This window comes from Anomaloglossus baeobatrachus, chromosome 4 (genome assembly GCF_048569485.1).
Source record: "Anomaloglossus baeobatrachus isolate aAnoBae1 chromosome 4, aAnoBae1.hap1, whole genome shotgun sequence".
Classification (NCBI taxonomy): domain Eukaryota; kingdom Metazoa; phylum Chordata; class Amphibia; order Anura; family Aromobatidae; genus Anomaloglossus; species Anomaloglossus baeobatrachus.
The window spans coordinates 44,061,398-44,087,587 of NC_134356.1; the positions used below are offsets into that span (position 1 = coordinate 44,061,398).

At 43.5% G+C, this 26,190-nt stretch overlaps 1 protein-coding gene across 1 annotated transcript in view; it reads right to left on the bottom strand.

Moving 5' to 3' along the window:
- Positions 1–21,501, bottom strand: part of ADRA1B (adrenoceptor alpha 1B) — a 37,156-nt gene extending 15,655 nt beyond the window's left edge. The window contains exon 1 of the mRNA XM_075344284.1: positions 20,219–21,501. Within this exon, the coding sequence (XP_075200399.1) occupies positions 20,219–21,161 (943 nt within the window). The 5' untranslated portion in view covers positions 21,162–21,501. The remainder of the gene's footprint in view (positions 1–20,218) is intronic.
- Between the last annotated feature and the right edge of the window lie 4,689 nt (positions 21,502–26,190).

Here is a 26,190-nt window from a genome sequence, read left to right on the forward strand (position 1 = left end):
ATGAGAATCATAAGGTCAAAGAAACTGCCCAAGGAGCTCAGAGACAGGATTGTGGCATGGCACAGATTTGGCCAAGGTTACAAAGAATTTCTCCAGTACTCAAGGTTCCTAAGAGCACAGTGGCCTCCATAATCTTACATGGAAGAAGTTTGGGACCACGAGAACTCTTCCTAGACCTGGCCGTCCAGCCAAACTGAGCAATCGTGGGAGAAGAGTCTTGGTGAGAGAGGTAAAGAAGAACCCCAAGATCACTGTGGCTGAGCTCCAGAGATGCAGTAGAGAGATGGGAGAAAGTTCCCCAAAGTCAACTATCACTGCAGCCTCCACCAGTTGGGCCCTTATAGCAGAGTGGCCCGATGGAAGCCTCTCCTCAGTGCAATACATATGAAAGCCCGCATAGAGTTTGCAAAAAAACACATGAAGGACTCCCAGACTATGAGAAATAAGATTCTCTGGTCTAATGAGACGAAGATAGAAGTTTTTGGTGATTAATTCTAAGCGGTATGTGTGGAGAAAACCAGGCACTGCTCATCACCTGCCCAATACAATCCCAACAGTGACACATGGTGGTGGCAGCATCATGATATGGGGGTGTTTTTCAGCTGCAGGGACAGGACGACTGGTTGCAATTGAAGGAAAGATAAATGCAGCCAAGTACAGAGATATCCTGGAAGAAAGCCTCTTCCAGAGTGTTCTGGACCTTAGACTTGGCCGAAGGTTCACCTTCCAACAAGACAATGACCCTAAGCGCACAGATAAAATAACTATTAGTGGTTTCAGAACAACTTTGTGACCATTCTTGACCGGCCCAGCCAGAGCCCTGACCTAAACCCAATTGAGCATCTCTGGAGAGACCTGAAAATGGTGTCCACCAACGTTCACCATCCAACCTGACGGAACTGGAGAGGATCTGCAAGGAAGAATGGCAGAGGATCCCCAAATCCAGGATCCCAAAAAGATTCATGGCTGTACTAGCTCAAAAGGTGCTTCTACTCAATACTGAGCAAAGGGTCTGAATACTTATGACCATGTGATATTTCAGTTTGTCAGTTTGTCTTGTTTAATAAATTTGCAAAAAGTTCTACATTTCTGTTTTTTTTTCTGACAAGATGGGGGATGGGGAGCAGAGTGTACAATAATGAGGAAAAAAATTAACTTTTTTTAAATTACCAGACGGCTGCAATGAAACAAAGAGTGAAAAATTTAACTGGGTCGGAATATTTTCCGTACCCACTGTACACAGTATATATATATATATATATATATATATATATATATATATATATATATATATATATATATATATATATATATATATATATATAGATAGATAGTACAGACCAAAAGTTTGGACACACCTTCTCATCTCTAGAACAACTGTTAAGAGGAGACTTTGTGCAGCAGCCTTCATGGTAAAATAGCTGCTAGGAAACCACTGCTAAGGACAGGCAACAAGCAGAAGAGACTTGTTCGGGTAAAGAACACAAGGAATGGACATTAGACCAGTGGAAATCTGTGCTTTGGTCTGATGAGTCCAAATATGAGATCTTTGGATCCAACCCCAACCATCGTGTCTTTGTAGAAAAGGTGAACGGATGGACTCTACATGTCTGGTTCCCACCGTGAAGGATGGAGGAGGAGGTGTGATGGTGTGGGGGTGCTTTGCTGGTGACACTGTTGGAGATTTATTCAAAATTGAAGGCATACAGAACCAGCATGGCTACCACAGCATCTTGCAGCGGCGTGCTATTCCATCCGGTTTGCGTTTAGTTGGACCATCATTTTTTTTTCAACAGGACAATGACCCCAAACACACCTCCAGGCTGTGTAAGGGCTATTTGACTAAGAAGGAGAGTGATGGGGTGCTACGCCAGATGACCTGGCCTCCACAGTCACCAGACCTGAACCCAATCGAGATGGTTTGGGGTGAGCTGGACCGCAGAGTGAAGGCAAAAGGGCCAACAAGTGCTAAGCATCTCTGGGAACTCCTTCAAGACTGTTGGAAGACTATTTCCGGTGACTACCTCCTGAAGCTCATCAAGAGAATGCCAAGAGTGTGCAAAGCAGTAATCAAAGCAAAAGGTGGCGACTGTGAAGAACCTAGAATATAAGACATATTTTCAGTTGTTTCACACTTTGTTGTTAAGTATTTCATTCCACATGTGTTAATTCATAGTTTTGATGCCTTCAATGTGAATATACAATTTTTGGAGTCATGAAAATAAAGAAAACTCTTTGAATGAGGTGTGTCCAAACTTTTGTTCTGTACTGTAAATATATATATACACCAGTCTGAGCCTTTTAAAACCATTAAAGCCATTTTTTTTTATCTGCTGAATAACCTATTACAACCTGCACACTATGGAGCCTTGATTTTCCTTCTTTTAGCTCTGCATAGTCATCATCAGATCGTGCGATTGAAGTGCCGCTTTTCATTGATAGAATATAGAGTGCTTTAAACAGCAGCCTGTATTCTGCAGATACGCGCCATTGTCCAGTTATGTAAGAGTTAACACTTCTTTCCTTTGGGACTGCAAGTGTTGGTACGCTAAGATCTCAAACATTTACATCTATTTTTGCCCAAGTTATGAATCACGAGGAAAGTTAAATGTCACCTCCTGGCTCATTACGGTAAAGCCTTGGTCCAGATTTATCTCTGTGGATCTATCTCTAGGCATCGTTCATTTACTCGGGAGGGGGCAATATGGACAGATTTGCTTTAGCAATTTTTAATGACGCCACGTGTTATTTTTTGAGATATTGAACATGTCTACAGTAACTTATTCATCTGCAGGTTTAGCCATGAACGTTCCCAGTTGCTTGCAATCTCACAAAAGGTGGCAAAAAAAATCATTTTTGTGGAAAAAGCCAAATCTGAAGGGTTGTAAACAGCAGCACAAACTATGAGAGTAATGTACAGCAGCTAAATGGGGCACCCCCTCCCAACGCACGTTTCTGGCCACAGTCTACAAAACCACATCATCCATCCTGGCGTGTTCTGGATCCAATCACTGCTCTCAGAGGGAACATTCTTAAAATCAGTGGGGGCCAAAGTAGCCAGACCCCATAAGTCATACATTCTGTGCATAGTGATAGAAGTTGCCTCTTTAATTTATTTTTAATATTTATTTCAGTTTATGACATTATTATAACATATTTCCTTTTAAAGGGAAACTGTCAGCAGGTTTTTGCTATGTTATCTAAGAGCAGCATAATATAAGGGCAAAAGAGCCCAATTCCAGTGTCACATACTGGGCAAAGTTTTGATAAAATCCCTGTTTATCTGCTGTAAATGTAGCAGTGGTCAGAATGCTGAGCTGTGTATAACCCCGCCCACCCCACTGACTGTGCACAGAGTGCATTGTCATCAACCTGCCAATCAGGGGAGGAGGGGCGGGGCTACACAGATTAGTTGGACTGCCTGGCATGTGAGTCCTGGTCTTGTAGTGATAATCCCTTGCTGATAAAACACTGATTGTGTTGAATCTACAACGCACACCTTAAAGGGAATCTGTCATGAGGATTTTGCTTCCCCATCTGAGAGCTGTATAATGTAGAGACAGACTCTGATTCCAGCAATGTGGCACTTATTAGGCTGCTTGGTGTTATTTTGATAAAATCACTGTTTTCTCTATTGTGAATGTAGTAGTAGTCAGAATGCTGAGCTGTGTATAACCCCGCCCATACCACTGAGTGTGTACAGTGTGCATTGTCAGTAAGCTGACAAGCAGTGTTGGGGGCGGGGTTACACAGATTAGCTGGACTGCCTGGCACATGAGTCCTGGTCCTGTAGTGATAATCACTTGCTGATAAAACACTGATTGTGTTCAAATTACAAGGCACACCTTATAGAGAATCTGTCACAAGGATTTTGCTACCCCATCTGAGAGAAGCATAATGTAGAGACAGAGACCCTGATTCCAATGATGTGTCACTTACTGAACTGTTTGCTGTCATTTTGATAAAATCACTGTTTTCCCTACTGCAGATCTATCAGTTATTTGAATTTAGAGCAGGGTTATAATGACCGCATGCAGCTGCTAGACTACCTGGCAGCACACCAAATAGTCCTCTAATGATAATCCCCTGCTAATTAAACTGTGATAGTTTAAAAGCTACACTAAGCAGCCCAGTAAGTGACACATCGCTGGAATCAGGTTCTCTGTTTCTACATTATTCTGCTCTTAGATTAGGTGGCAAACACCTGGTGACAGATTCCCTTTAATAAGTGACACGTCCCTGGAATCAGGTTCTCTTGCCCTATATTATGCTGTTCTCAGATTAAATGGCAAAAACCTGCTGACTGTTTCCGTTTCGCACCCCAGCTGACAACACTTCTGTTATAGGGTTAGCAAAAATTAACCACATCTAGGAGGCTCGCAGATAACTGTCGTGGAACACTTTGAAGGGTTGCACAAAAATGTAGGTGTTTTCATAACTTTTAATCAGTCCAGCCAAAATTGGATGCGCTAGGGTAGAATGGGGCGAGGCTATGCCCACTTGTCATATTCACCAGAAGCGCTAGCATTTTAATGCCAGGTATACTACTCCAGTCCCTGACTGGAGTAACATCTCTGGAAAGGCACACTGTGGAGATGCACCATATTCATTAAAGGGAATCCGTCAGCAGGTTTTTGCTACTTCATCTGAGAACAACAGGATGTAGACAAAGAGACCTTGAATCCAACGATGTATCACTTAGTTTACTGGGTGGAGCACAATCAGAGTTTTTAGATTTAGCAATGTAGCAGAGCTCAGAAAGCTGCTTTATACAATGTTTATAGACAGAGAGCTGCTAATCACAGCAGGAGGTGTGCCAGACCAGCTGACCTAGTCTGGCAATGATAATCTTCTGAAGCTAAAACAAATATTGCAGGTAAACAACAGCACGTAATATAAAAGGAGAGGCATCACTAAAATCTCTGTCTTAACCGCTACAGCATGTTGTATACAGATTACATAGCAAAAATCTGCGGACAGATTCCCTTTAAGTGATGTGCATCTCTCGTGCATTGATTCGGTGCTTCGTACCCCAGTCACCATTCCTTATAAAATGGTGTGCGCAGCACCAGTATTAATGAATTGACCCCCCCAGATTCAAATTAACCCTAGAACGCATACCTGGGGCCTCGCAGGCCTGCTAGGTTACTTGTTTTCTGTGGTAGATTTCTATGGTTGTGCATTCTAGGGTTAAAGGGATTGAAACAAAGAAGGTTCGCGCCACTGATACGGTGCACTGAAGCGGTGTGCGGCTCTTTAAGAATTCACACAATGCGAATAGAAGCACTAAATAATCTGAAATTAGCACGTAATGAATTCACCGCCGGCGCGGTGGACAATTTATTTTACTAAATTGATCTTTTGCATGATGGGCTCCTCACGGAGTAAAATGTCAGCTGCGTAGGACCCGATTAATAAGAATTCAATGAAGATGAATGGACTATGCGGCTGCAAAAAGCGATGAGCTACAGTGGTATATATATATATATATATATATATATATATATAGTACAGACCAAAAGTTTGGACACACCTTCTCATTCAAAGAGTTTTGTTTATTTTCATGACTCTAAAAATTGTAGATTCACATTGAAGGCATCAAAACTATGAATAAAGGCTGCTTTACACCAGACAATCTATCGCGCGATAGATCGTCGGGGGTCACGGTTTTTGTGACGCACATCCGGCATCACTGGCGATGCCGGCCTGTGTGACACCTCCTAGCGACGCAGTATCGCTCACAAATCGTGAGTCGTGTACTGCTCGCTAGGTTCCATAATATCGTTTAATTTAGTTGTTCATCGTTTCCGGGGTAGCACACGTCGCTCCGTGTGACACCCCGGGAACGATGAACAGCAGCTCACCTGCGTCACGCGGCCGCCGCCGGCTATTGTGAAGGAAGGAGGTGGGCGGGATGTTTACAATCGCACAATCGGTCGGACCATGTAAAGCAGCCTTTAACACATGTGGAATGAAATACTTAACAAAAAAGTGTGAAACAACTGAAAATATGTCTTATATTCTAGGTTCTTCAAAGTAGCCACCTTTTGCTTTGATTACTGCTTTGCACACTCTTGGCATTCTCTTGATGAGCTTCAAGAGGTGGTCACCGGAAATGGTTTTAACTTCACAGGTGTGCCCTGCCAGGTTTAATAAGTGGGATTTCTTGCCTTATAAATGGGGTTGGGACCATCATTTGTGTTGTCCAGAAGTCTGGTGGATACACATGTGTTAATTCATAGTTTTGATGCCTTCAATGTGAATCTACAATTTTCAGAGTTCTGAAAATAAAGAAAACCCTTTGAATGAGGTGTGTCCAAACATTTGGTCTGTACTGTGTATATATATATATATATATATATATATATATATATATATATATATATATATAGTATATATATATTATACATATATATGTATACATATACACAAATATATATATATATATATATATATATATATATATATATATATATATATATACAGTCATATGAAAAAGTTTGGGCACCCCTATTAATGTTAACCTTTTTTCTTTATAACAATTTGGGTTTTTGCAGCAGCTATTTCAGTTTCATATATCTAATAACTGATGGACTGAGTAATATTTTTGGATTGAAATGAGGTTTATTGTACTAACAGAAAATGTGCAATCCACATTTAAACAAAATTTGACCGGTGCAAAAGTATGGGCACCCTTATCAATTTCTTGATTTGAACACTCCTAACTACTTTTTACTGACTTACTAAAGCACTAAATTGGTTTTGTAACCTCATTGAGCTTTGATCTTCATAGGCAGGTGTATCCAATCATGAGAAAAGGTATTTAAGGTGGCCACTTGCAAGTTGTTCTCCTATTTGAATGTCCTATGAAGAGTGGCATCATGGGCTCCTCAAAACAACTCTCAAATGATCTGAAAACAAAGATTATTCAACATAGTTGTTCAGGGGAAGGTACAAAAAGTTGTCTCAGAGATTTAAACTGTCAGTTTCCACTGTGAGGAACATAGTAAGGAAATGGAAGAACACAGGTACAGTTCTTGTTAAGCCCAGAAGTGGCAGGCCAAGAAAAATATCAGAAAGGCAGAGAAGAAGAATGGTGAGAACAGTCAAGGACAATCCACAGACCACCTCCAAAGACCTGCAGCATCATCTTGCTGCAGATGGTGTCAATGTGCATCGGTCAACAATACAGCGCACGTTGCACAAGGAGAAGCTGTATGGGAGAGTGATGCGAAAGAAACCGTTTCTGCAAGCACGCCACAAACAGAGTCGCCTGAGGTATGCAAAGGCACATTTGGACAAGCCAGTTACATTTTGGAAGAAGGTCCTGTGGACTGATGAAACAAAGATTGAGTTGTTTGGTCATACAAAAAGGCGTTATGCATGGAGGCAAAAAAACACGGCATTCCAAGAAAAGCACTTGCTACCCACAGCAAAATTTGGTGGAGGTTCCATCATGCTTTGGGGCTGTGTGGCTAATGCCGGCACCGGGAATCTTGTTAAAGTTGAGGGTCGCATGGATTCAACTCATTATCAGCAGATTCTTGACAATAATGTGCAAGAATCAGTGACGAAGTTGAAGTTACGCAGGGGATGGATATTTCAGCAAGACAATGATCCAAAACACCAAATCTACTCAGGCATTCATGCAGAGGAACAATTACAATGTTCTGGAATGGCCATCCCAGTCCCCAGACCTGAATATCATTGAAAATCTGTGGGATGATTTGAAGCGGCTGTCCATGCTCGGCGACCATCAAACATAACTGAACTGGAATTGTTTTGTAAACAGGAATGGTCAAATATACCTTCATCCAGGATCCAGGAACTCATTAAAAGCTACAGAAAGCGACTAGAGGCTGTTATTTTTGCAAAAGGAGGATCTACAAAATATTAATGTCACTTTTATGTTGAGGTGCCCATACTTTTGCACCGGTCAAATTTTGTTTAAATGCGGATTGCACATTTTCTGTTAGTACAATAATCCTCATTTCAATCCAGAAATATTACTCAGTCCATCAGTTATTAGATATATGAAACTGAAATAGCTGCTGCAAAAACCCAAATTGCTATAAAGAAAAAAGGTTAACATTAATAGGGGTGCCCAAACTTTTTCATATGACTGTGTGTATATATATACACACAGTGTATATATATATATATATATATATATATATATATATATCTATCTATATATATATATATAGATAGATATATATATATATACCGTAAATACACATATATAAATATACATATAAATACCGAATATGAATTTCTGCTAAGCGAGGATCCCCTGTCCCATCAGGGAGGGAGGTGGGGATCTCTGTTTTTGACATAGGTGCAGATCAAAGAAGTCTCTTCAGGAAATAAAGAACACAATAGGAGTTTTCTTCAAGGGTCTTCTGCTTTGCTTGAAAATCTCAGTGGGTTCTCTGGTGTCTACAATATGTACATACCCTAAGGACATGTTCACACTGAGGTTTTGGAGCAGAAACTCTCTAAATCCTCCTCAAAGCTCAAACTTCTCAAAACATGGAACCAGTTTCTGCTCCAAACACTGTGTGAACACACCCTTAGGGTAAGTACACACTGCACGGAAGCTCGGAAGCAGAGATTTTTGAAGCGCCTTTTTTTTCTTTTCATTTTTCTTTAACCTGTTCGTTAAAATATTGAGCTGCTTCAAGTGGAGACGACTGAAGAATGGACGAGTCACAACTTTTAAAGGGGTTGTCCAGATTTGTCATGAAAGTCTGCTGTTATTCTATGTGAATCCTCATAGCAAGGTCACTGCACACTGTCAGGATTCTCCGGTTTGGGCAGTCATATGACCACAAGTATGTGATTTGTATACTTCCGGCCACATTCAGACTAGACGTGCCTGGCCTTGCTCAATGGAAATTAAGTAATGCTGCACGTCTAGTAGGAATGTGGCCGTAAGTATACAAATCGCATACTTGTGGTCATATGACTGCCCGCACCAGAGAATCCTGACTGTGTGCGCTGTTAAGATTCATAAGTCTGCAGCCACATAGCGTGACAACAGACTTTCTTGACAAACCTGGACACCCCCTTTAACCAGTTGCGGTTTTGGAAACTTGAACCTGTTAAAATAAGCTCAAAAAGATGAAAAAGCAAGTCAATCTAGATTGCAGTTCATACATTCATTCTTTTTTTTTTAACCCTTTTTAAGAAGGATTCTGAAAAAAATGTGTGTCACGCTACCACTAGGGGGCACAGGGACTCAGGTAGGATAAGAACTCCTGAGTGCAGTAAGACAGATGCCCACTAGAGGCCGCTAATACAAGAGCAGGGATAGTGATCAGTCGGGGTCAATGCCGGGATGTCACGTCGGTACCGAGAGGACAACAAGCCAAAGTCAAAGAACAGAGCTGAGGTCGGATACCGGGAGAGTAAGTAAGCACAGGGTAGGGAGTGGAGGACACGGAACAGGACCGGAGACTGGAGAGGCGGGAGGTGCAGAGGACAGGTTGGGCAAGAGGGATGGAGGTAAGGATTGATAGGGGAAACGGAGGTCAGGTCAGGCAAGAGGGACGGAGGTCAGGACGGGCAGGAGGGACGGGGGTAAGGATGGATAGGGGAAACGGAGGTCAGGTCAGGCAAGAGGGATGGAGTTCAGGACGGGCAGGAGGGACGGAGGTAAGGATGGATAGGGGAAACGGAGGTCAGGTCAGGCAAGAGGGACGGAGGTCAGGACGAACAGTACCGACTAGCAGGACAAGAAACAGAGAACTTCTCACAGGAACAGTGCACGCAGCAGAGCCGGAAATATTACGGACGGTGTCCCGGAGGTAGTAGCACCAAGATATGGTGACGCGTCCCCCGGATCGAGGGCAGAACGAACAGGTCCCTCCTCAGAGACCTAAACCCTGGAGGCAGGATACATGCACCGGCTCAGGAACGGCAGAGCCATGCATGAATCATGACAGTGTGCATGTATCTGCACACACAGCGTCTATATGACTGCAGACTTGTGTACACTCACATTGCACGCTGTCGGGATTCTGTGAGAGCAGGCTGTCATATGACCACAAGTATGTCATATATATACGTCCCGCCATATTCCAACTATATATACGTAGACTCGCTCAATACAAGTCGCGCACGTCTACTCGTACACATATCGCATACTTAAAGTCGACGATACCGGAGAATCCTCACAGTGTGCACGATGCAAAGATTCACAAGTATGCAGTCACACAGAGTGAATGCAGATTTTTGTGCCAAGCATGGAAAACCCCTTTAAGTGTTTCTATGTAGATCACCCTGCGGCAGGGAATGAGAGTTGTAGTTTTCAAGCAGCAGGAAGACAAATATTTAAGATTTTGCAACAACTGGATCCTCCTGCTTTAGGGAATTATGAGCTTCACTTTCTCGGCAACATTTTTTTATATAAATGGCCGTGAGAATCCGTTCGTACACATGAGTAATAGATTTGTCACCATCGTCCAGCTTCTATGTACTGCGTAACCTTTGTGTCATATGATGCCCGTCCCAGAACCGTGCATCAGAAATGACGGGAAGTCTCAGGAACACTGTCATACCTGAGCAATAATGATGCACAAAACCTGAATTTCTACCTTTATTTGGTAAATAGGAGAAACTATCGTCAGAGGTTAATTAACAACCAATCAGCATTTACCTCCGTAAATCTCTGCAACCTTCCGTCAATCATTAGCAGCTACTTGGAAGAACATGGACACATTTTTCAAAAATTACATAATTTTACGGATAAAAGAACATTCTGAACATTTTTATGTTTTTTATATCATTATAATATCGGTGTCCCGGATGAGTACTCACAAAAGAATGTCAAAAATTCTGTATATTTTATATATAAAATACAAGAAATATACAGAACATACTCTGTAGTTTCTTAAAGGGGGTTTCCAGTTTTCTATCAATAAAATTTTGCACTTTACATTACTTTTTTAACCTTTTTCAATATATCTGCTGTCATCCTGATTCCCGTGATGTGTCACTTACTGGTCTGCATGCTGACATTTTGATATAATCATTGCTTGGTGCAGAGGTAACAGTGCCTGGAATGCTGAGCGCTGTATAACCCCGCCCATACTACTGATTGACAGATTTTTTGTATGTGTCAGTGGTGGGGGCGGGGTTAAACAGAGCAGGAGAACTATATGGCATGAGACACCTAGTTATCACAGGGTGTGATGGGATAACCGGGGACCAGGGCTCCTATGCTGTCCCTGATCTCAGAGATACGTCTGATGGTGACGATGTCTGGGCCGCCTTCCTTGCCCTGTTCCTATGCAACCCTGATCTAATAACCGCTCTCCCTCATCCCAGGGTCTTGTCGGGCCATGAGTAGTAGAACGTACAAAGCAATACATTCACTACCAGGACTGGGATACAACAGTACACAGACCGATGTAGCTAAAGCTATAGTCGGCATGGGAAAACAGGCTCCTCCATCTTAAAAAGGCGGGGAGTGACGGTGATAGGTCTCCCACGACATGTGATCCAAGAGGTTAGCTAGCAGAGATTAACTCCTGCAAGCCAAATCACTAATGAGAACACAGCTGGTCTATACCCGAGCCTCTCTGTGTAGCTCAGACGCACCAAAGGAGGCATAGTGAGGAGTGTCAGATTCTGCAGTGTGAACAGCGTCAGATAACACTGTGAGTTTAGCGTCAAACACTGTGTGACACTAGTCCTGTATTGATAATCTCCTTCTGATAAAACACTGAATTTATTGAGAAAGCATAACACAGCCTAGTAAGTGATACCTCACTAGAATCAGGCTCTCAGCCCCTACATCATGATGCTCTCAGATTACATAGCCAAAACGTGTCGACAGATTTCCTTTAAAAGATGAGTTTTGGGGGGAAAAGACATTGCATTTTGATTCTAGGTGTAGAGCAGCGATCTGAGGTGCAGTAATCCGAGGGTCAGACCTAAAGTTATCTTGTAGATCCTGTGGCTTATTTTTGCTTTGAAAATCAGGTTTACATGTTGCATATTTGGATTTTACATAGAGATATGTATACTGATATTTGCATAATTTTTGCAATTAAATTCTGTGCATATTTTCCTGTATTGGTGAGTTTTCGTTGCAGAAATCGCACCAAAAAAGGATCAAACAATGCAGATTGGGAGGATTTCAGGGTCTCCAGAGTTGGTGCAAATCAATTCTTACAACTCAGTCCATTGGCTATGACAGCAATCCCTGGCCTCTGGACAAGATCAGGAGCAGTACCTCTTACCTGAAGGTGACTCCCCTTTTGATTTGACGACCTGGCGCAATGTCATCGTTTCATGCCTGATGGTCACCAATCAAAGGGGTCCACTACCAGGACAACCCCTTCTGATATCACGTTTCCCCTAGGTAAAATGATAAAGCCCATACTCACCTCCCGTACCGGCGTCTCGTGGTACCAGGGTTCACGAGCAGCTGTGAGATCACAAGAGCCTCGCGTCCAATTAGTGCTAGCTTCTGTCTCCCCGTCTTCGGACCAAACGAGTTAATCAACAGGAAGTGAGTACTCACTTCCTGTTGATTTCTCAGGATGTCCAAAGGCGGGGAGAGAGAAGCTGGCGCTGATTGGACGCACATGAGTCTTCCTAGCACCATAAACCCAGACACTACTGGAAGGGCACCAGTACGAGAGTTAAGTATGGGCTTTTATTATTTTACCTGGGGAAAACATGGAATTAGAAGGGGTTGTCCTAGTGGTGGACAACATTTTTATAGAGAACCTGTCAGGTCCTATATGCACCTTGAACTACGAGCAGTTCTGGGTGCATATTCCTAATCCCTGCCTAACCATCCCTGTATCTAGTAGCATAGATAAAGAGATCTATAGAAAAAGTATTTCTAAAGATCTTTTATGATATGCTAATGAGCGCAGGGACTAGTCACAAGGGTGTTACTTCCCCCAACTAGTCAGCCCCCTTAGCATGTTACCACGCCAACAGGGGTGTGCTAATATGATATTCAATGCCCATTGCCCGGTGTCATCAGCGGTGACGCGCGTACCTGTGTCCGTTTTCACCGCCTCAGACGCTGGGTTTAGGGTAAGTGCGCATGATCAGAAGCCTACACACTTCCGGTTATGCGCACTATGAAGCTGGGTGTACGCGTCCCGGCTTCAGAGATGTCTAGTGCACATGATCGGAAGTGTCTGGACTTCTGATCATGCGCACTGCCTGGCGTCTGATGTGTGGTTACAATGGACACAGGTACGCTCGTCACTGCATCATACGCCCGGCAGTGTGCACGATCAGAAGTCCCCGCCCTTACAGTCATGCGCACTGTGAAGCTGGGTGTACACATCCTGGCTTTAGAAAGGTCTACTGTGCATGACCGGAAGTGTCGGGAATTCTGATGATGTGCACTGAGCCTATGCCTGGTGTATGAGGCGGTGACAACTGACACAGGTCACTGCCGATGACGCTGGGTACTAGGTACTGCCCCTGTGGGCATACTAACATGCTAAGAAGGCAGACTAGTTGGGGGCAATAACGCCCTTGTGACTAGTTGCTGGCCTCATTAGCATATCATAAAGGATCTGTAGAATTACTTTTTCTAAAGATCTCGTTATCTATGCTACTAGATACAAGGACGGTTAAGCAGGGATTAGCAATATGCACCCAGAACTGCCCGTGGTTCTGGGTGCATATTGGACCTGACAGGTTCCCTGTAACATGTTTGCCTAAGATCTTAAGGGTACTTTACACGCTGCGATATCGGTACCGATATCGCTAGCAAGTGTACCTGCCCCCGTCGGTTGTGCGTGATGCACAACCGACGGGGGCGGGTACCATAACGGGCAAATCGCTGCCCGTGGCACACAACATTGCTAACACCCGTCACACGGACTTACCTTCCCTGCGACGTCGCTGTTGTCGGCGAACTGCCTCCTTTCTAAGGGGGCGGGTTGTGCGGCGTCACAGCGACGTCACACAACAGCCGTCCAATAGCAGAGGAGGGGTGGAGATGAGCGGCTGGAACATCCCGCCCACCTCCTTCCTTCCTCGTTGCCGGTGGACGCAGGTAAGGAGATGTTCGTTGCCCCTGCGGTGTCACACATAGCGATGTGTGGTGCCGCAGGAACGATGAACAACATCGCTACTGCCCATACAATGATTTTTGGTATTTAAACGACCTCTCCAAAACCAACGATTTTTACCTCTTTTGCGATCGTTGAAGGTCGCTCGTACGTGTCACACGCTGCGATGTCGCTAACGGCGCCGGATGTGCGTCACAAACACCCCAACCCCGACGATAAATCGTTAGCGATGTCGCAGCGTGTAAATGGCCCTTTAGAAGACTACACCAACATCTCAAAGGGGATCTCTAATTATTAGGCTCTGTGCGCACTAGAAAAAGGATTTTTCTCAGAAATTTCTTGAGAGTCTGAAAGATTACCGCACTTGCGGGCAAAAACCGCACCAATACCGCACAGAAAACCACATGCTTTTTTTACCGCGGTTTTGTGCGTTTTTGGTGCGGTTTTGGTGTGGTTTTTCCACAGGTGGGTCCCTGCGGTTTTTTAGCATTATCTATAGCAAAAACCGCAGATACCTGCAGAAAAGAAGTGACAAGCGCCTTCTTTTTCTCAAGAAATTCTGCAGAAAGAATGTTCTTGAGAAAAAAAACGCAGTGTGAGCACAGCTATTTTTTTTAGGTTTTGCTGGGGAATGTCTGCAGAAAGGTTACAACCATTTTTTCAAGAAATTTCTGCAGCAAAAACGCATAAAAAGCGGGTAAAACCGCAGTGTGTGAACAAGAACTTAGTGATTATTCAGACATCCGTGTTCTGCTGACAAGTTCTCTGTCACAGATACAATTTCATATTAAAGTCTATAAGAAAGAAGGAAAGATTTCAGCGGAGGATCCACATCCGGGGGAAATCTAATATATAAAGCTGAATGTGTGCATGTGTGTGTGTGTGTATGTCCGGGATTGGCATCCGCACCGTCGCAGCTGCAGCCACAAAATTTTGCACACTCACACTTCTGGATCCCGAGAACGTCATAGGCTATGTTTTGAGGGGATATTTTAACCACGCGCTTTACAGTTATTCATCAAAAAACCTGCCTCCATTAAAGCGAATGGAGCTGGGATCCACAGTGCAGCCAGAACTACAGAAGAATGCGCAGCCATGCCCTTATATGGAATGTTGGCATGTCACAATGCAGCCAGGGAAAGAGACAGACACAGACAGGGAAAGAGGCAGACACAGACAGGGTAAGAAACAGACATAGACAGGGTAAGAGACAGACACAAAGAGACAGACACAGACAAAGAAACAGACTGAAAGGGAAAGAGACAGACAGGGAAAGAGAGAGACAGGTTAAGAGACAGACACAGACAGGTAATGAGACAGACACAGACAGGTAAAGAGACAGAGGCAGACAAAGAGACAGAGACAGACACAGGGAAACAGACAGACAGGGAAAGAGAGGGAAAGAGACAGACAGGGAAAGAGACAGACACAGACAGGGAAAGAGGCAGACACAGACAGGGTAAGAAACAGACATAGACAGGGTAAGAGACAGACACAAAGAGACAGACACAGACAAAGAGACAGCCTGACAGGGAAAGAGACAGACAGGGAAAGAGAGGGAAAGAGAGAGACAGGTTAAGAGACAGACACAGACAGAGACAGACACAGGGAAACAGACAGACAGAAAGAGAGACAGACAAGGTAAGAGACAGACAAAGACAGGTAAAGAGACAAAGAGACAGACACAGGGAAAGAGACAGAGGGAAAGAGGGAAAGAGACAGACAGGGAAAGAGACAGACAGGGAAAGAGACAGACAGGGAAAGAGACAGATAGGGAAAGTGACAGAGATAGATAGACAGGGAAAGAGATAGATAGACAGACAGGGAAGGAGATTGAGACAGATAGAGAAAGAGACAGAGACAGTCAGAGACAGACAGGGAAAGAGACAGACAAACAAAGAGATAGAGGCAGAGAGATATATACAGAGGGGGAGACAGACATTATAATTACATTTCTATCTATTTGTTTTGTGGTTTTTGTGTGCAGAATACATTTTTGTTAATACATTCTATTTTGTTAACAGCAGTTATTAACCCGGGCGAAGCCGGGTAGTACAGCTAGTAGAGAATATAACTTTTATCCAAAATTCCATTAAAAGTCCATCTGTGCAATATATCTGATACAGTCCCTTAAGACTACGCGTCTGGGCTATTTACCCCTTCTTCAGGGTCATAGTTACATACAGAGTCTGGCAGCCATATTTAAAACAAAAAAAAAAGAGCTGTGCAAACAATGGTGTCCTGAGGAAATCTAATAATTAAAATAGGGAGTAGCGCTCACACATCGCCCCAGGCGGGTAAACCAGTCTCTTAGATACCTACACAAAAAACACGTTCTCAAAAAGTACATTATGAATGGTTAAATCAATTTAACCATTCATAATGTATTTTTTGAGAACGTGTTTTTGGACAGCCCTTCTTAACCCCTTCACCCCAGGTGATTTTCAGTTTCGTTTTTTTTGCTCCCCTTCTTCCGACAGCAGCCAATCTTGTCATATTAGGGCTTATCTTTTGAGGGACAAGTTGTACTTTTGAAGAAATCATTAGTTTTACCATATAGTGTACTGGAAAATGGCAAAAAAATTCCAAATGCGGTGAAATTGCAAAAAAATAGTTTTTGGGGTCTTTTATTCACCGTGTTCACTATATGGTAAAACTGATGTGTCGGTGTGATATCTCATGTCAGTAGAAGTTTGTAGACACCAAACATGTATAGGTTTACTATTATCTAAGGGTTAAAAAAAATTCAGAAGTTTGTCCAAAAAAAGAATTGCTCTTTTATCGCCATTTCCGAGACCCGTAGCGTTCTCATTTTTCGGGATCTATGGCTCAGTGATGGCTCATTTTTTGTATCTTAAGCTGGCGTTTTTAATGATACAATGTTTTTGCAGATGCTATGTTTTGATCGCCTGTTATTGCATTTTAAAATTTTTGTGTGGCCTCCAAAAAACATAATTTTGGAATTCTGAATTCTTTTCTCACCATGCCGTCTACCAATCAGATTAATTGATTTTATATTTTGATAGATTGGGCATTTCTGAATGTGGCGATACCAAATATGCGCATTTTTTTTTAACTTTTATTTTCAATGAGGCAAACGGAGGGTGATTTGAACTTTTAGAGGTTTTTTATTTTTCATATTTTTAAAAACTTTTATTTTACATTTTTTATTTATTTTACTATTCCCCCTAGGGGACTTTACCACTGCACAGTCTGATTACATGTGCATTACTGCTGATCAGAGAAGCATCACGCTGATCAGCAAAAATGCTGCTTTCCTGTGAAAACCAACACTCTGTCGGTTCTCACAGGAAGTGAATCATGGCAGCGTCAGGGGTCAGGTGACCCTGCGCTACTTTGGCAATACATTTACGCCTCGTGATGATGTCACGGGGCCACCGATAGTGGCGGGGAACAGCACAATTCCTGCTGCGTCCATTTATTTGTGCTGTCAGTATTTGAAAGCGTGATCTAAGGGGTTAACAGGCGCAGGTGGATCTATGATCCACCTGCGCCTGTTAGCCACACATGTCTAATGATTAGATCAGCAGAGACGTGTGGGGAATACCGCAGGCTCAGAGACACGACTAATAACGTATTAGTACGTCATTGCTTCTGAAGGGGTTAAAGGTATCTAAGAGAACGCATAGTCTTAAGGGACTGCATCAGATATATTGCCAGTAATATTGCACAGATCGACTTTCAACGGAATTTTTAATAAAAGTTATTTTTTTATATACCCCCAGATGTGGATCCTTTGCTGGAATCTTTCCGTTTGGAATCTTTCAATGCGGTAGCTCCTACCTTCTCCGAGCGTGGAACACCAGGGGAACAACGTTATTTACAACTACAAGACTGGTGAGCTGACTGTTTCTCTACTTTTTTCTTATTAAAGTCTATTGGGATGTTCAGAGTGGCTTTTATTGGTAAGAACTTGTAGGACCAGCACAAGCACAGATGTTTCGGTCAAAAGACCTTCATCAATGTGCGTGTAGGGGGCCCTCAGAACGTATAGTAAGGTGGCGAGTGGTGTAGCCGGGTATGACGCAGTGTGGACATAGACAGCAGTGGACACCATGTCAGACCCAGCTACACCACTTGCCACGTTACTATACGTTCTGAGGACCCTATGCACGCACAAGCATGAAGGTCTTTTGACCGAAACGTCTGTGCTTATGCTGGTCCTACAAGTTCTTCACAATAAAAACCACTATCCACATTGATCTTGAGTGCCAAGTTTCTACACCTACTTGAGCAGTTTTGGACCCTACTTGTGCACCACCCCAGAAGTGCCATGTGTATCAACTCACTATATGGATGGTCACACGTCTGCTTTTATTTATGGACCAGGTAGTTTGCGAGAAGTCAGGGAGAAATGTCAAGTATTGATCAAAATTAGCAATGGGTCAGCGAAAAAAGCCGAAGAGCGCTTAGATGCCATCCAGGTACTGTACGTTTTTCAGGGACCATTAGATAAGAGTTGGTAGAGAAATCTTTTTTTGGGTTTCTTTCTCCTCCGAGAAAACTGATGGGACTCGGACCAAGCTCAGATGATAATGTGATGAAACTCTGAACTAAATCACTGATGAAACTTGGACCAAAAAAAGCCTGAATGAGCCTTTATCGAAGATCACAACTACGCTCAGCCAAAATTTTTGAGCCTTCAAAAATGACAAGTTTTTCAACTTTTTTGGAAGAATTTTTCTATTTTATAAAGCAATCATGAAGCTTTTTTGCAAGATTTTCTTTCTGAAATGTTTCTTTTGATTTCACCTTTTCCAGTTTGGAGAGGATTCCCACTTCAAAGAAGCGAAATACACTTTATTTTTTTCCACCAAAGGTTTTTTAAAACCTTAAGTGGAAAAAACTCCCCACTAAAATAAAACTTTACAGTGGATTAACACTGAAATAAATAGGAAGAGTCTTTCAAGTGTTTTAGGCATTTTTTGTTATTCTTTTTTGGCTCAACACAACTTTGTGTCTTAATTTCCTATATAATTAAAATGTTTTTGTTGTGTTTTTGGGTGTCGAATAAATTCTGGAACAAAACTCAATATTCTCTGGATGGTTATCTTATCACATGTTCTTAAGGAAAGTTTTAAGAATTGGTTTTAATTTCTTGGAACAATTTGTTTCTCGCAGTTGCTTCTTCATTCTAAAGACCAATCATTAACTTGATAAGTAACATATCTGTTTATTTGGCTGAAGATGGTTTTGACCTCATAGGACACATTCAGACGTCAGTTTTTCACGTAGGAGTTCTGGTCACGTCTCCGTGTATTTTTGCGGATGTACAAAATCTCAGAAACATATTGGATTTTGACCAGTCATGGATCAAACTTATAGATCTATGCCAATGGATCGGTGAAAAAAAAAATCGGTCACCATCCGTGTACGGATCACCATCGGTCACCATCCGTGTACGTGCAGTCTATTTTTCATTTACAGTTTTATAGCTAAAGGTTCAGAAATCTCCATCATTTTTTTTTTTTGCGAGAAAGTTCCCACAACCGTCCAAGTGCTGTCCATCAAAAAACTGACATCATACGGACAGCGTAGAGAATTTTTTTCCACTGACCACATGGACATGTGAAAAAAATTTGCAGAATGTACTATTTTCTCCCATGTGTTGGATGAGACTCACCTACTCAAGTCAACACGTGAGCAAAAAATTCCGGATCTCAACCATAGTAGATCCAATTTTTAAGGAGACATTGTCCCTATTAACCTAGGAAACTGGTACATCTTAAAATGTTGAGGTACAAAAAAGGATGCAAAAAATGGATGCTATAGGTGGCATGTATACGAATGATGTGGTTGAAAATAGGGATGAGTTTTTAAACTTCAATTGAACCCGGTCAAACTCTGGAGAAACTCAGTTGGTTCGTCAAACACTGCCGAAAATCTGATCCAAAAACACTGAAAAATCACCACTGTCTGAATGAGCCCGGAAATCCTCATAAATTTAACAACTGAACCTGGTCAAACTCTCGAGAAACGTAGATGATTCATCAAACACTGACGAAAATCTAATCCAAAAACATGCTGTCTGAATGAGCCCTAAAATCCTCATAAATTTAACAAAAATCAATTTGAAGATATTAGTAAGATTTTCATAATTAAGTGTTCTCACTATTACCACAAATGAAAAGGAAGGAACTTACCTAAAGGCAAAGCCGTGAAGAATGGAAGCCAACATAAGATGAACAAGCCCACCACAATCCCCAAAGTCTTGGCTGCCTTCTTCTCCCTGGAGAACTTGAGTAATTTCACAGATAAGGAACTGCGAGGCTGTTGGTTCTTGCTTTTACTGTTCGGAGATCCATCGTTCATGTTCCTGCAGTGAATTCTCAGAGTCAGCTCCTTGGAGTCCATGCTTTCTTTCATGACACCTGCTTCTAGATTCTTGGTGATCCTCTTGGCCACCACATAGACTCTGCAATACATTACCAGGATGACAATCAAGGGGATGTAGAAGGAAGTCAAGGAGGAGAAGATGGCATAAAAAGGTTCTGTGGTGATATCACACCCTGTCTCATTAGTAACAGTCTGCTGCTTCCACCCCAGTAATGGTCCAATGGAGATCACTATGGACAAGATCCAGACGCCCAACAGAGCCAATAAAACCCTCTTCCTGGTCACTATAATGGGGTACCGAAGAGAGTAACGTACCCCAATGTATCTGTCTATGGAAATGGCACAAAGACTAAAAATGGATGCAGTGCAACATAGAACATCCATGGCAGCCCAGATGTCACAAAATATCCTGCCAAAGATCCACTGGTCGGCAATCTCAAGAGTGGCAGAAAATGGTAGCACGGTTGTACTCAGAAACAAGTCAGCAATGGCCAAGTTGACTATTAGGTAGTTGGTTGGGATCCTCAGTTGCCTGTTGGTGACCACAGAGATGATGACCATGATGTTGCCCACTATGGCAGCACAAATGAAGGCTCCAAGAGTAAATCCAAGTAGCATAGCCCTGGTAAAGTCTATAGATACAGTCCCATTGGTGTCAGTGTGGTTATCCGATATGGAAGTTCCATTGCTCCATGGTGAAGCCTCCAGAAGTGATGAGTTCTCACCAGTCATCTTCAATGAGTCCTCCATAGCTTAGATGATGGGTACTTGAAAGCAGGCAATGCCACCTTAAAGTGATACAAGAAAAGCTAAGAGCATTGTGAAGTTTCTCAAATTGTCATGGCAGGATGACATGCTCAACTTCTTCTGAGGAGTCTTCTAGGTCCTTTTCCAGGTTGCACCTGGAGCAGATTGACTTCTGTAAGCCACTGATGTAGAGCCAGGCTCCAAATGGTCAGGAAGGCTGAGCCGTAGGTGGGATGACATTGCTGCTCCTCTAACTAACTGCACTTCTCAGGGATCTTAAGAAAAATCTCTTTTAGCAGCTGCCTTTCTGAGAAGTGACATCACTGCCAATGCCAGGTTCTATGGAGTGGCCTCTAGAGGGCGCAGCGAGTCAGACAAATCTCAGGGATAGTCAAGGCTGGATCCTGCATTATAATGTTCCTGTATTATCTGCTCTGTATTATATAATAGATGAACAATAGACCTTCTCGGAAATGTAATGGTTAACAGTAGGATGACAGCCAGGACTGGAGGATTATTAACTGATCCCACTCTATCTTCTGTATGGTTTTTTTTATTTCTATTAATGCAGACCATAAAATAATGAATTAGACAATAAATTAGACAGATTGTTCAAAATTTACTATTAAATGTTATTGGCTGCACGATTGCACCTAAGGGAAAGTTTATATACAGCATTTCTGTATCAATTAGTAGTTAAAAGAATTTTTTTTTTTATTGTATTTTTTTTGTTTTTTTTTATTTTTTTTTACCCTGTGATTTTTTATTTTACTATTTCACTTTTTGGCATGTCCATGTTTTAAATAAAAATCCAGACCAAAAAAATTAGAAAAACCGCAGATTATAAAATCTGGAACCAATGTCAATTTCACTGCAGAAATTCAGCAACATATAGAGGCGATTTGTTGGAATCTCAATTATTTATCTGGTACTTTATTACTCTGCCGATTTTCTGCATGTAAATCTGCACCAAATACACGAGATGAAATTAAAGGGTATGTTCACATGTTGCTTTTTGGCTGCTTTTTCTGCAGTAAAAACTGCTCTCTTTGCACTAAAAAAGCTGCTTGCAAAAAGTAGGTTTTGATGCTTTTTTTCCTATGTTTTATTGTGTTATTTTAGCTGTATTTCTGCTGCTTTCTTTGCTGAGTATTTGCTGCTATTTTGTTGCTTTTTTGCTGTGTTTTTTTAAGCTGTGTTTCTGCTGCTTTTTTTGCTGTTTTGTTGTGGTTTGTAGCTATGTTTCTGCTTCTTTTTTGATACATTTTTGCTAGTTTTTTGCTGTTTTGTTGTGGTTTTTAAGCTGTGTTTCTGGTGCTTTATTTTTTTCTGAGTTTTTGCTGTTTTGTTGTGGATTTTAGCTGTGTTTCTGCTGCTTTTTTCTGAGTTTTTGCTGGTTTTTTTTTTGCTGTTTTGTTGTGGTTTTTAGCTGTGTTTCTGCTGCTATTTTTGCTATATTTTGGTGGGTTTTTTTTACTGTTTTGTTGTCATTTAGAGGCTATGTGCGCACGTGTGCGCTCTGCACCGCACCGAAAATGTGCGCTTCAAAGCGCAGCTGAAAAGCTCCGTTCTGAAGCGCATGGTGCCGGCAGATTTGTGCGCTCTGCATGCTGCCTCTCCCTATAGACAGCATGCAGAACGCACGAAAGAAATGACATGTCACTTCTTAGAACGCAGCGATTCGGCAAGCAGCCGAATCGCTGCGTTCTAACATGCCACGTGCGCACGGCTCCTGCACAATCTCCATAGATTGTGCAGGGGACGCAGGACGCATGCAGTTACGCTGCGGTGCAGAACGCAGCGTAACTGCATGTAATACGCACACGTGCGCACATACCCTTAGCTGTGTTTCTGCTGCTTTTTTTGCCTCATTTTTGCTGTTTTGTTGTGGTTTTCAGCTGTGTTTCTGCTGCTTTGTTTGCTGTTTTGTTGTGGTTTTTAGCTGTTTTGTTGTGGTTTTTAGCTGTGTTTCTGCTGCTTTTTTGCTGAGTTTTTGTTGCTTTTTAAGCTGTTTCTGCTGCTTTTTTTTTGCTGAAATTTGCAAAAACTTAAAAAAATATTGTCACTTTTCTGATAGAGGCTTTCTCTGCACCAAACAAATGGATCGACCATTGGAATTCAACAGGTTGATTCCTTCTCTAACCCAACATTATCTTTTGGAGCAGAATTGGGAAGCCACCATATACATGACTTGGTCATCTGATGGCCATCAAATTCAGTGTGTTCAGCAGACAGTTATGCAGTGTGTGTTTGTGGGTCTTTCATATTCACACTCTTCAACTGTGATCAGTGCCACAAAAAAGTGCCACAGCCCATTCCAAATGGAGAAGGGACACCAATAAACCTTTCCCCATCCTTTTAGACCAGAAGGTCACAGTGAGGGATGGGGATCGGTAACCTCTCCTCACCAAACCTTAGGTAAAGATGTTTGTGTTCATGGCTACCACGTAGGAGCCTAGTTTAGACCGTCTCTACTCCAACAAAGAGGACACCAAGGGTTTTTCAGGAACAAGTGGAACCTGAAGATCATACTTCCCCATAGATTAATAAGGAAGGAAACCCCCTCCAAAAAGTCCTTTGGACAAGACAAATGTAAAAAGGGTGACACACACAATAAAGGTTTTACAGTGTAAATGTAGTGCTTCTGAAGCCATCAGGGAGCTACAAGGTACTGCATCCCCACCAGGATGCAGGGCCTACCCTCAGGGACCCAGAAGACCAGTGCCGGTAACAACAAAAACATTCTAGTTATTCCCTTTTTTTCCCAAAATTCCCCATAGACTGGTGCCAGACTAGGGTTGGACCTAAGGATGGCCACTAAGAGGTGGAGCCGATCCAGTCCACTAGATGATCAGGTGGGAGGGGCAGCCAGTGGACAGTCGGAGAGAGTGAGTCGGTGACGGAGGGAGCGAGTGGAAGCACTGACAGGAGTGTGACAGTGTCCTGAGGGCCCAGGCGGTTGGTTGCTGGTGGAGTACGGTGGAGTACTCCAGGAACCACAATGGGGTACAGAATCCTAGGTCAGGCAAACGCTCCAGGCAGACCTGATAAAATCTGCACAGTGAGGGGACCATGAAGGACCTTACTGACCTTGAAGTTCGGGACACCGGAGCAACAGGAGAAATGGGGAAAAGGACCAGAGACTCCAACCCCACAAGGTTCACGCTACTGTCATACGGACTACCGTTGAGAATCTACCAGGAGGGGACCCCTAGCCTCTCCAAGCCACGGGGAACCACCAACCAAAGACAGGTGCAGGGATGAGAAGCCACCAGGTCACTAAACTGGCACTGGGACTAAGGGAACCAGCGGTCAAGACCTGCCTTCCTCGGCTGACCAGTTTCCATCTGACTGTGAGTAAAGGAACCAGTTACACTGCAACCCCTTGTGTGGACTACCTTTTTTCTGCATCCATTTACATCAACTATTCTCTGGGGCCTGGCCCTGCTTGCGGAGGGCCTAATATCCAGGCTGCCACCAACACCAGCCCCAGTAGCGAGAACTGTGCAGCGGCGGCTCCATCCACATAGCCGCAAACCGCAAAGTGACGTCACATATAAACTTTCATTTACATTCCCATGTAAATATACCCCTTTTTATAAAGCGTCCCCAGGACACGGAACCTTGCAACGGCCACCAAGTGACATCTCCCCAGCAATACACCACCTGGGACCGAGTACCCCATAGCCCTGGGCGACACATAATACTTGCTGGAGCTATTCTACCCAAAGGGCCAAGAATAAGGGTGTGGACTCAAATGTAATAAATTTGAAGTGAGTGCAAATATGCCAATAAACTCAAGTGGGTTCCCACAGTGAATTCAAGGTCACCCTCCTAGGACACATCTACAACTCAGGCTCTTAAACTACTCACCCTATGGCATTGATTTTGGAGGTAGGGGATCTTCTAACTACCTGTATAAGTCCCCCAGTGTGCAGCCTGAAGCTTCCACCCAATGTAGACTAGTCGTATGTCTACGTTTGCATTAACATGCGAGGTCAAACCTAGTAACACCAGCAGAAACTATAATTGATCTTAGCCATGATGGCTAGAAGCAGCTGCTTAATTACAGGAAGTGGGCCTGCCGATATCAGAGCCTATTTCACCTGAATGTGCGTCGTTGGGCGCACATTCAGGCGAAATGTTTTGCAGTGCAGAGACTTGCAGTCTCCCTGCACCACAGTACATGCAGCAGGCCAATCAGAGGGCAGTGACGTCATGAGCTGCCCATGCCAGTGTCGCGGGCGGAGGAGAGGACGCCGCGCTCTCCCACTGCTCGGGTCCGGCTGCCGCTGCTGCTGTGGCCTGCTGCTGCTCGGTGGCTCGAACGATGGGCCGGATCCCGGGGACTCGAGCGGCGCTCCTCGCCCGTGAGTGAAAGGGGTTTGGTTTTTGGGATAGTTTATTGTCCGTGACGCCACCCACGGTTGTGGTGATTGTAGGGACACCACCGCTGCTCTGTATGGGAATCCCGGGAGCGGTGACAGGGAGCAGCTAGTTGTTGATTGACCCCTCCGTGGGTAGGGGGTTTGGTGGTCCTGGGGCCCAGTGATGGGGTTGGGATGGTGGACAGGCGGGTTATGGGGCCTGTGGAGCTGCAGGGACGCAGGGGTAGCGCTGTGCCGCACGGCACGGAGGTACTCACTCAGCCCAAGAATGATGACACAGTTCACGGTAAACAAACGGCTGGTTGGACGGGTCCCTCGGATGGCTACGGTGCTGATGTTCCCTGCAGTTAGCGGTGACGGTCACTTCCCTGCACCTAAGTACAGTTCTTTGGTAGCGATGGATTCCCACCGGTAACCCGCTCCCCAGCTTGGATATGGGCCGGAGGAGCCCCACTCTTGCCCGCAGGCGCTGGCCCTGGGAAACTGGTGCCTTGGCGGTGGCGGTGTCTCCCCTCTACGGTCGGACTGTTGCCTTCAATCGGGACTTTGTTGCTGGGAGACCCGAAGGTCCCCTTCACTGACGGATTTGGCAAATTATGGCGACTCCTAGCCTTGCCGGGATCCGAAAGGCCCCTGCCACTGGT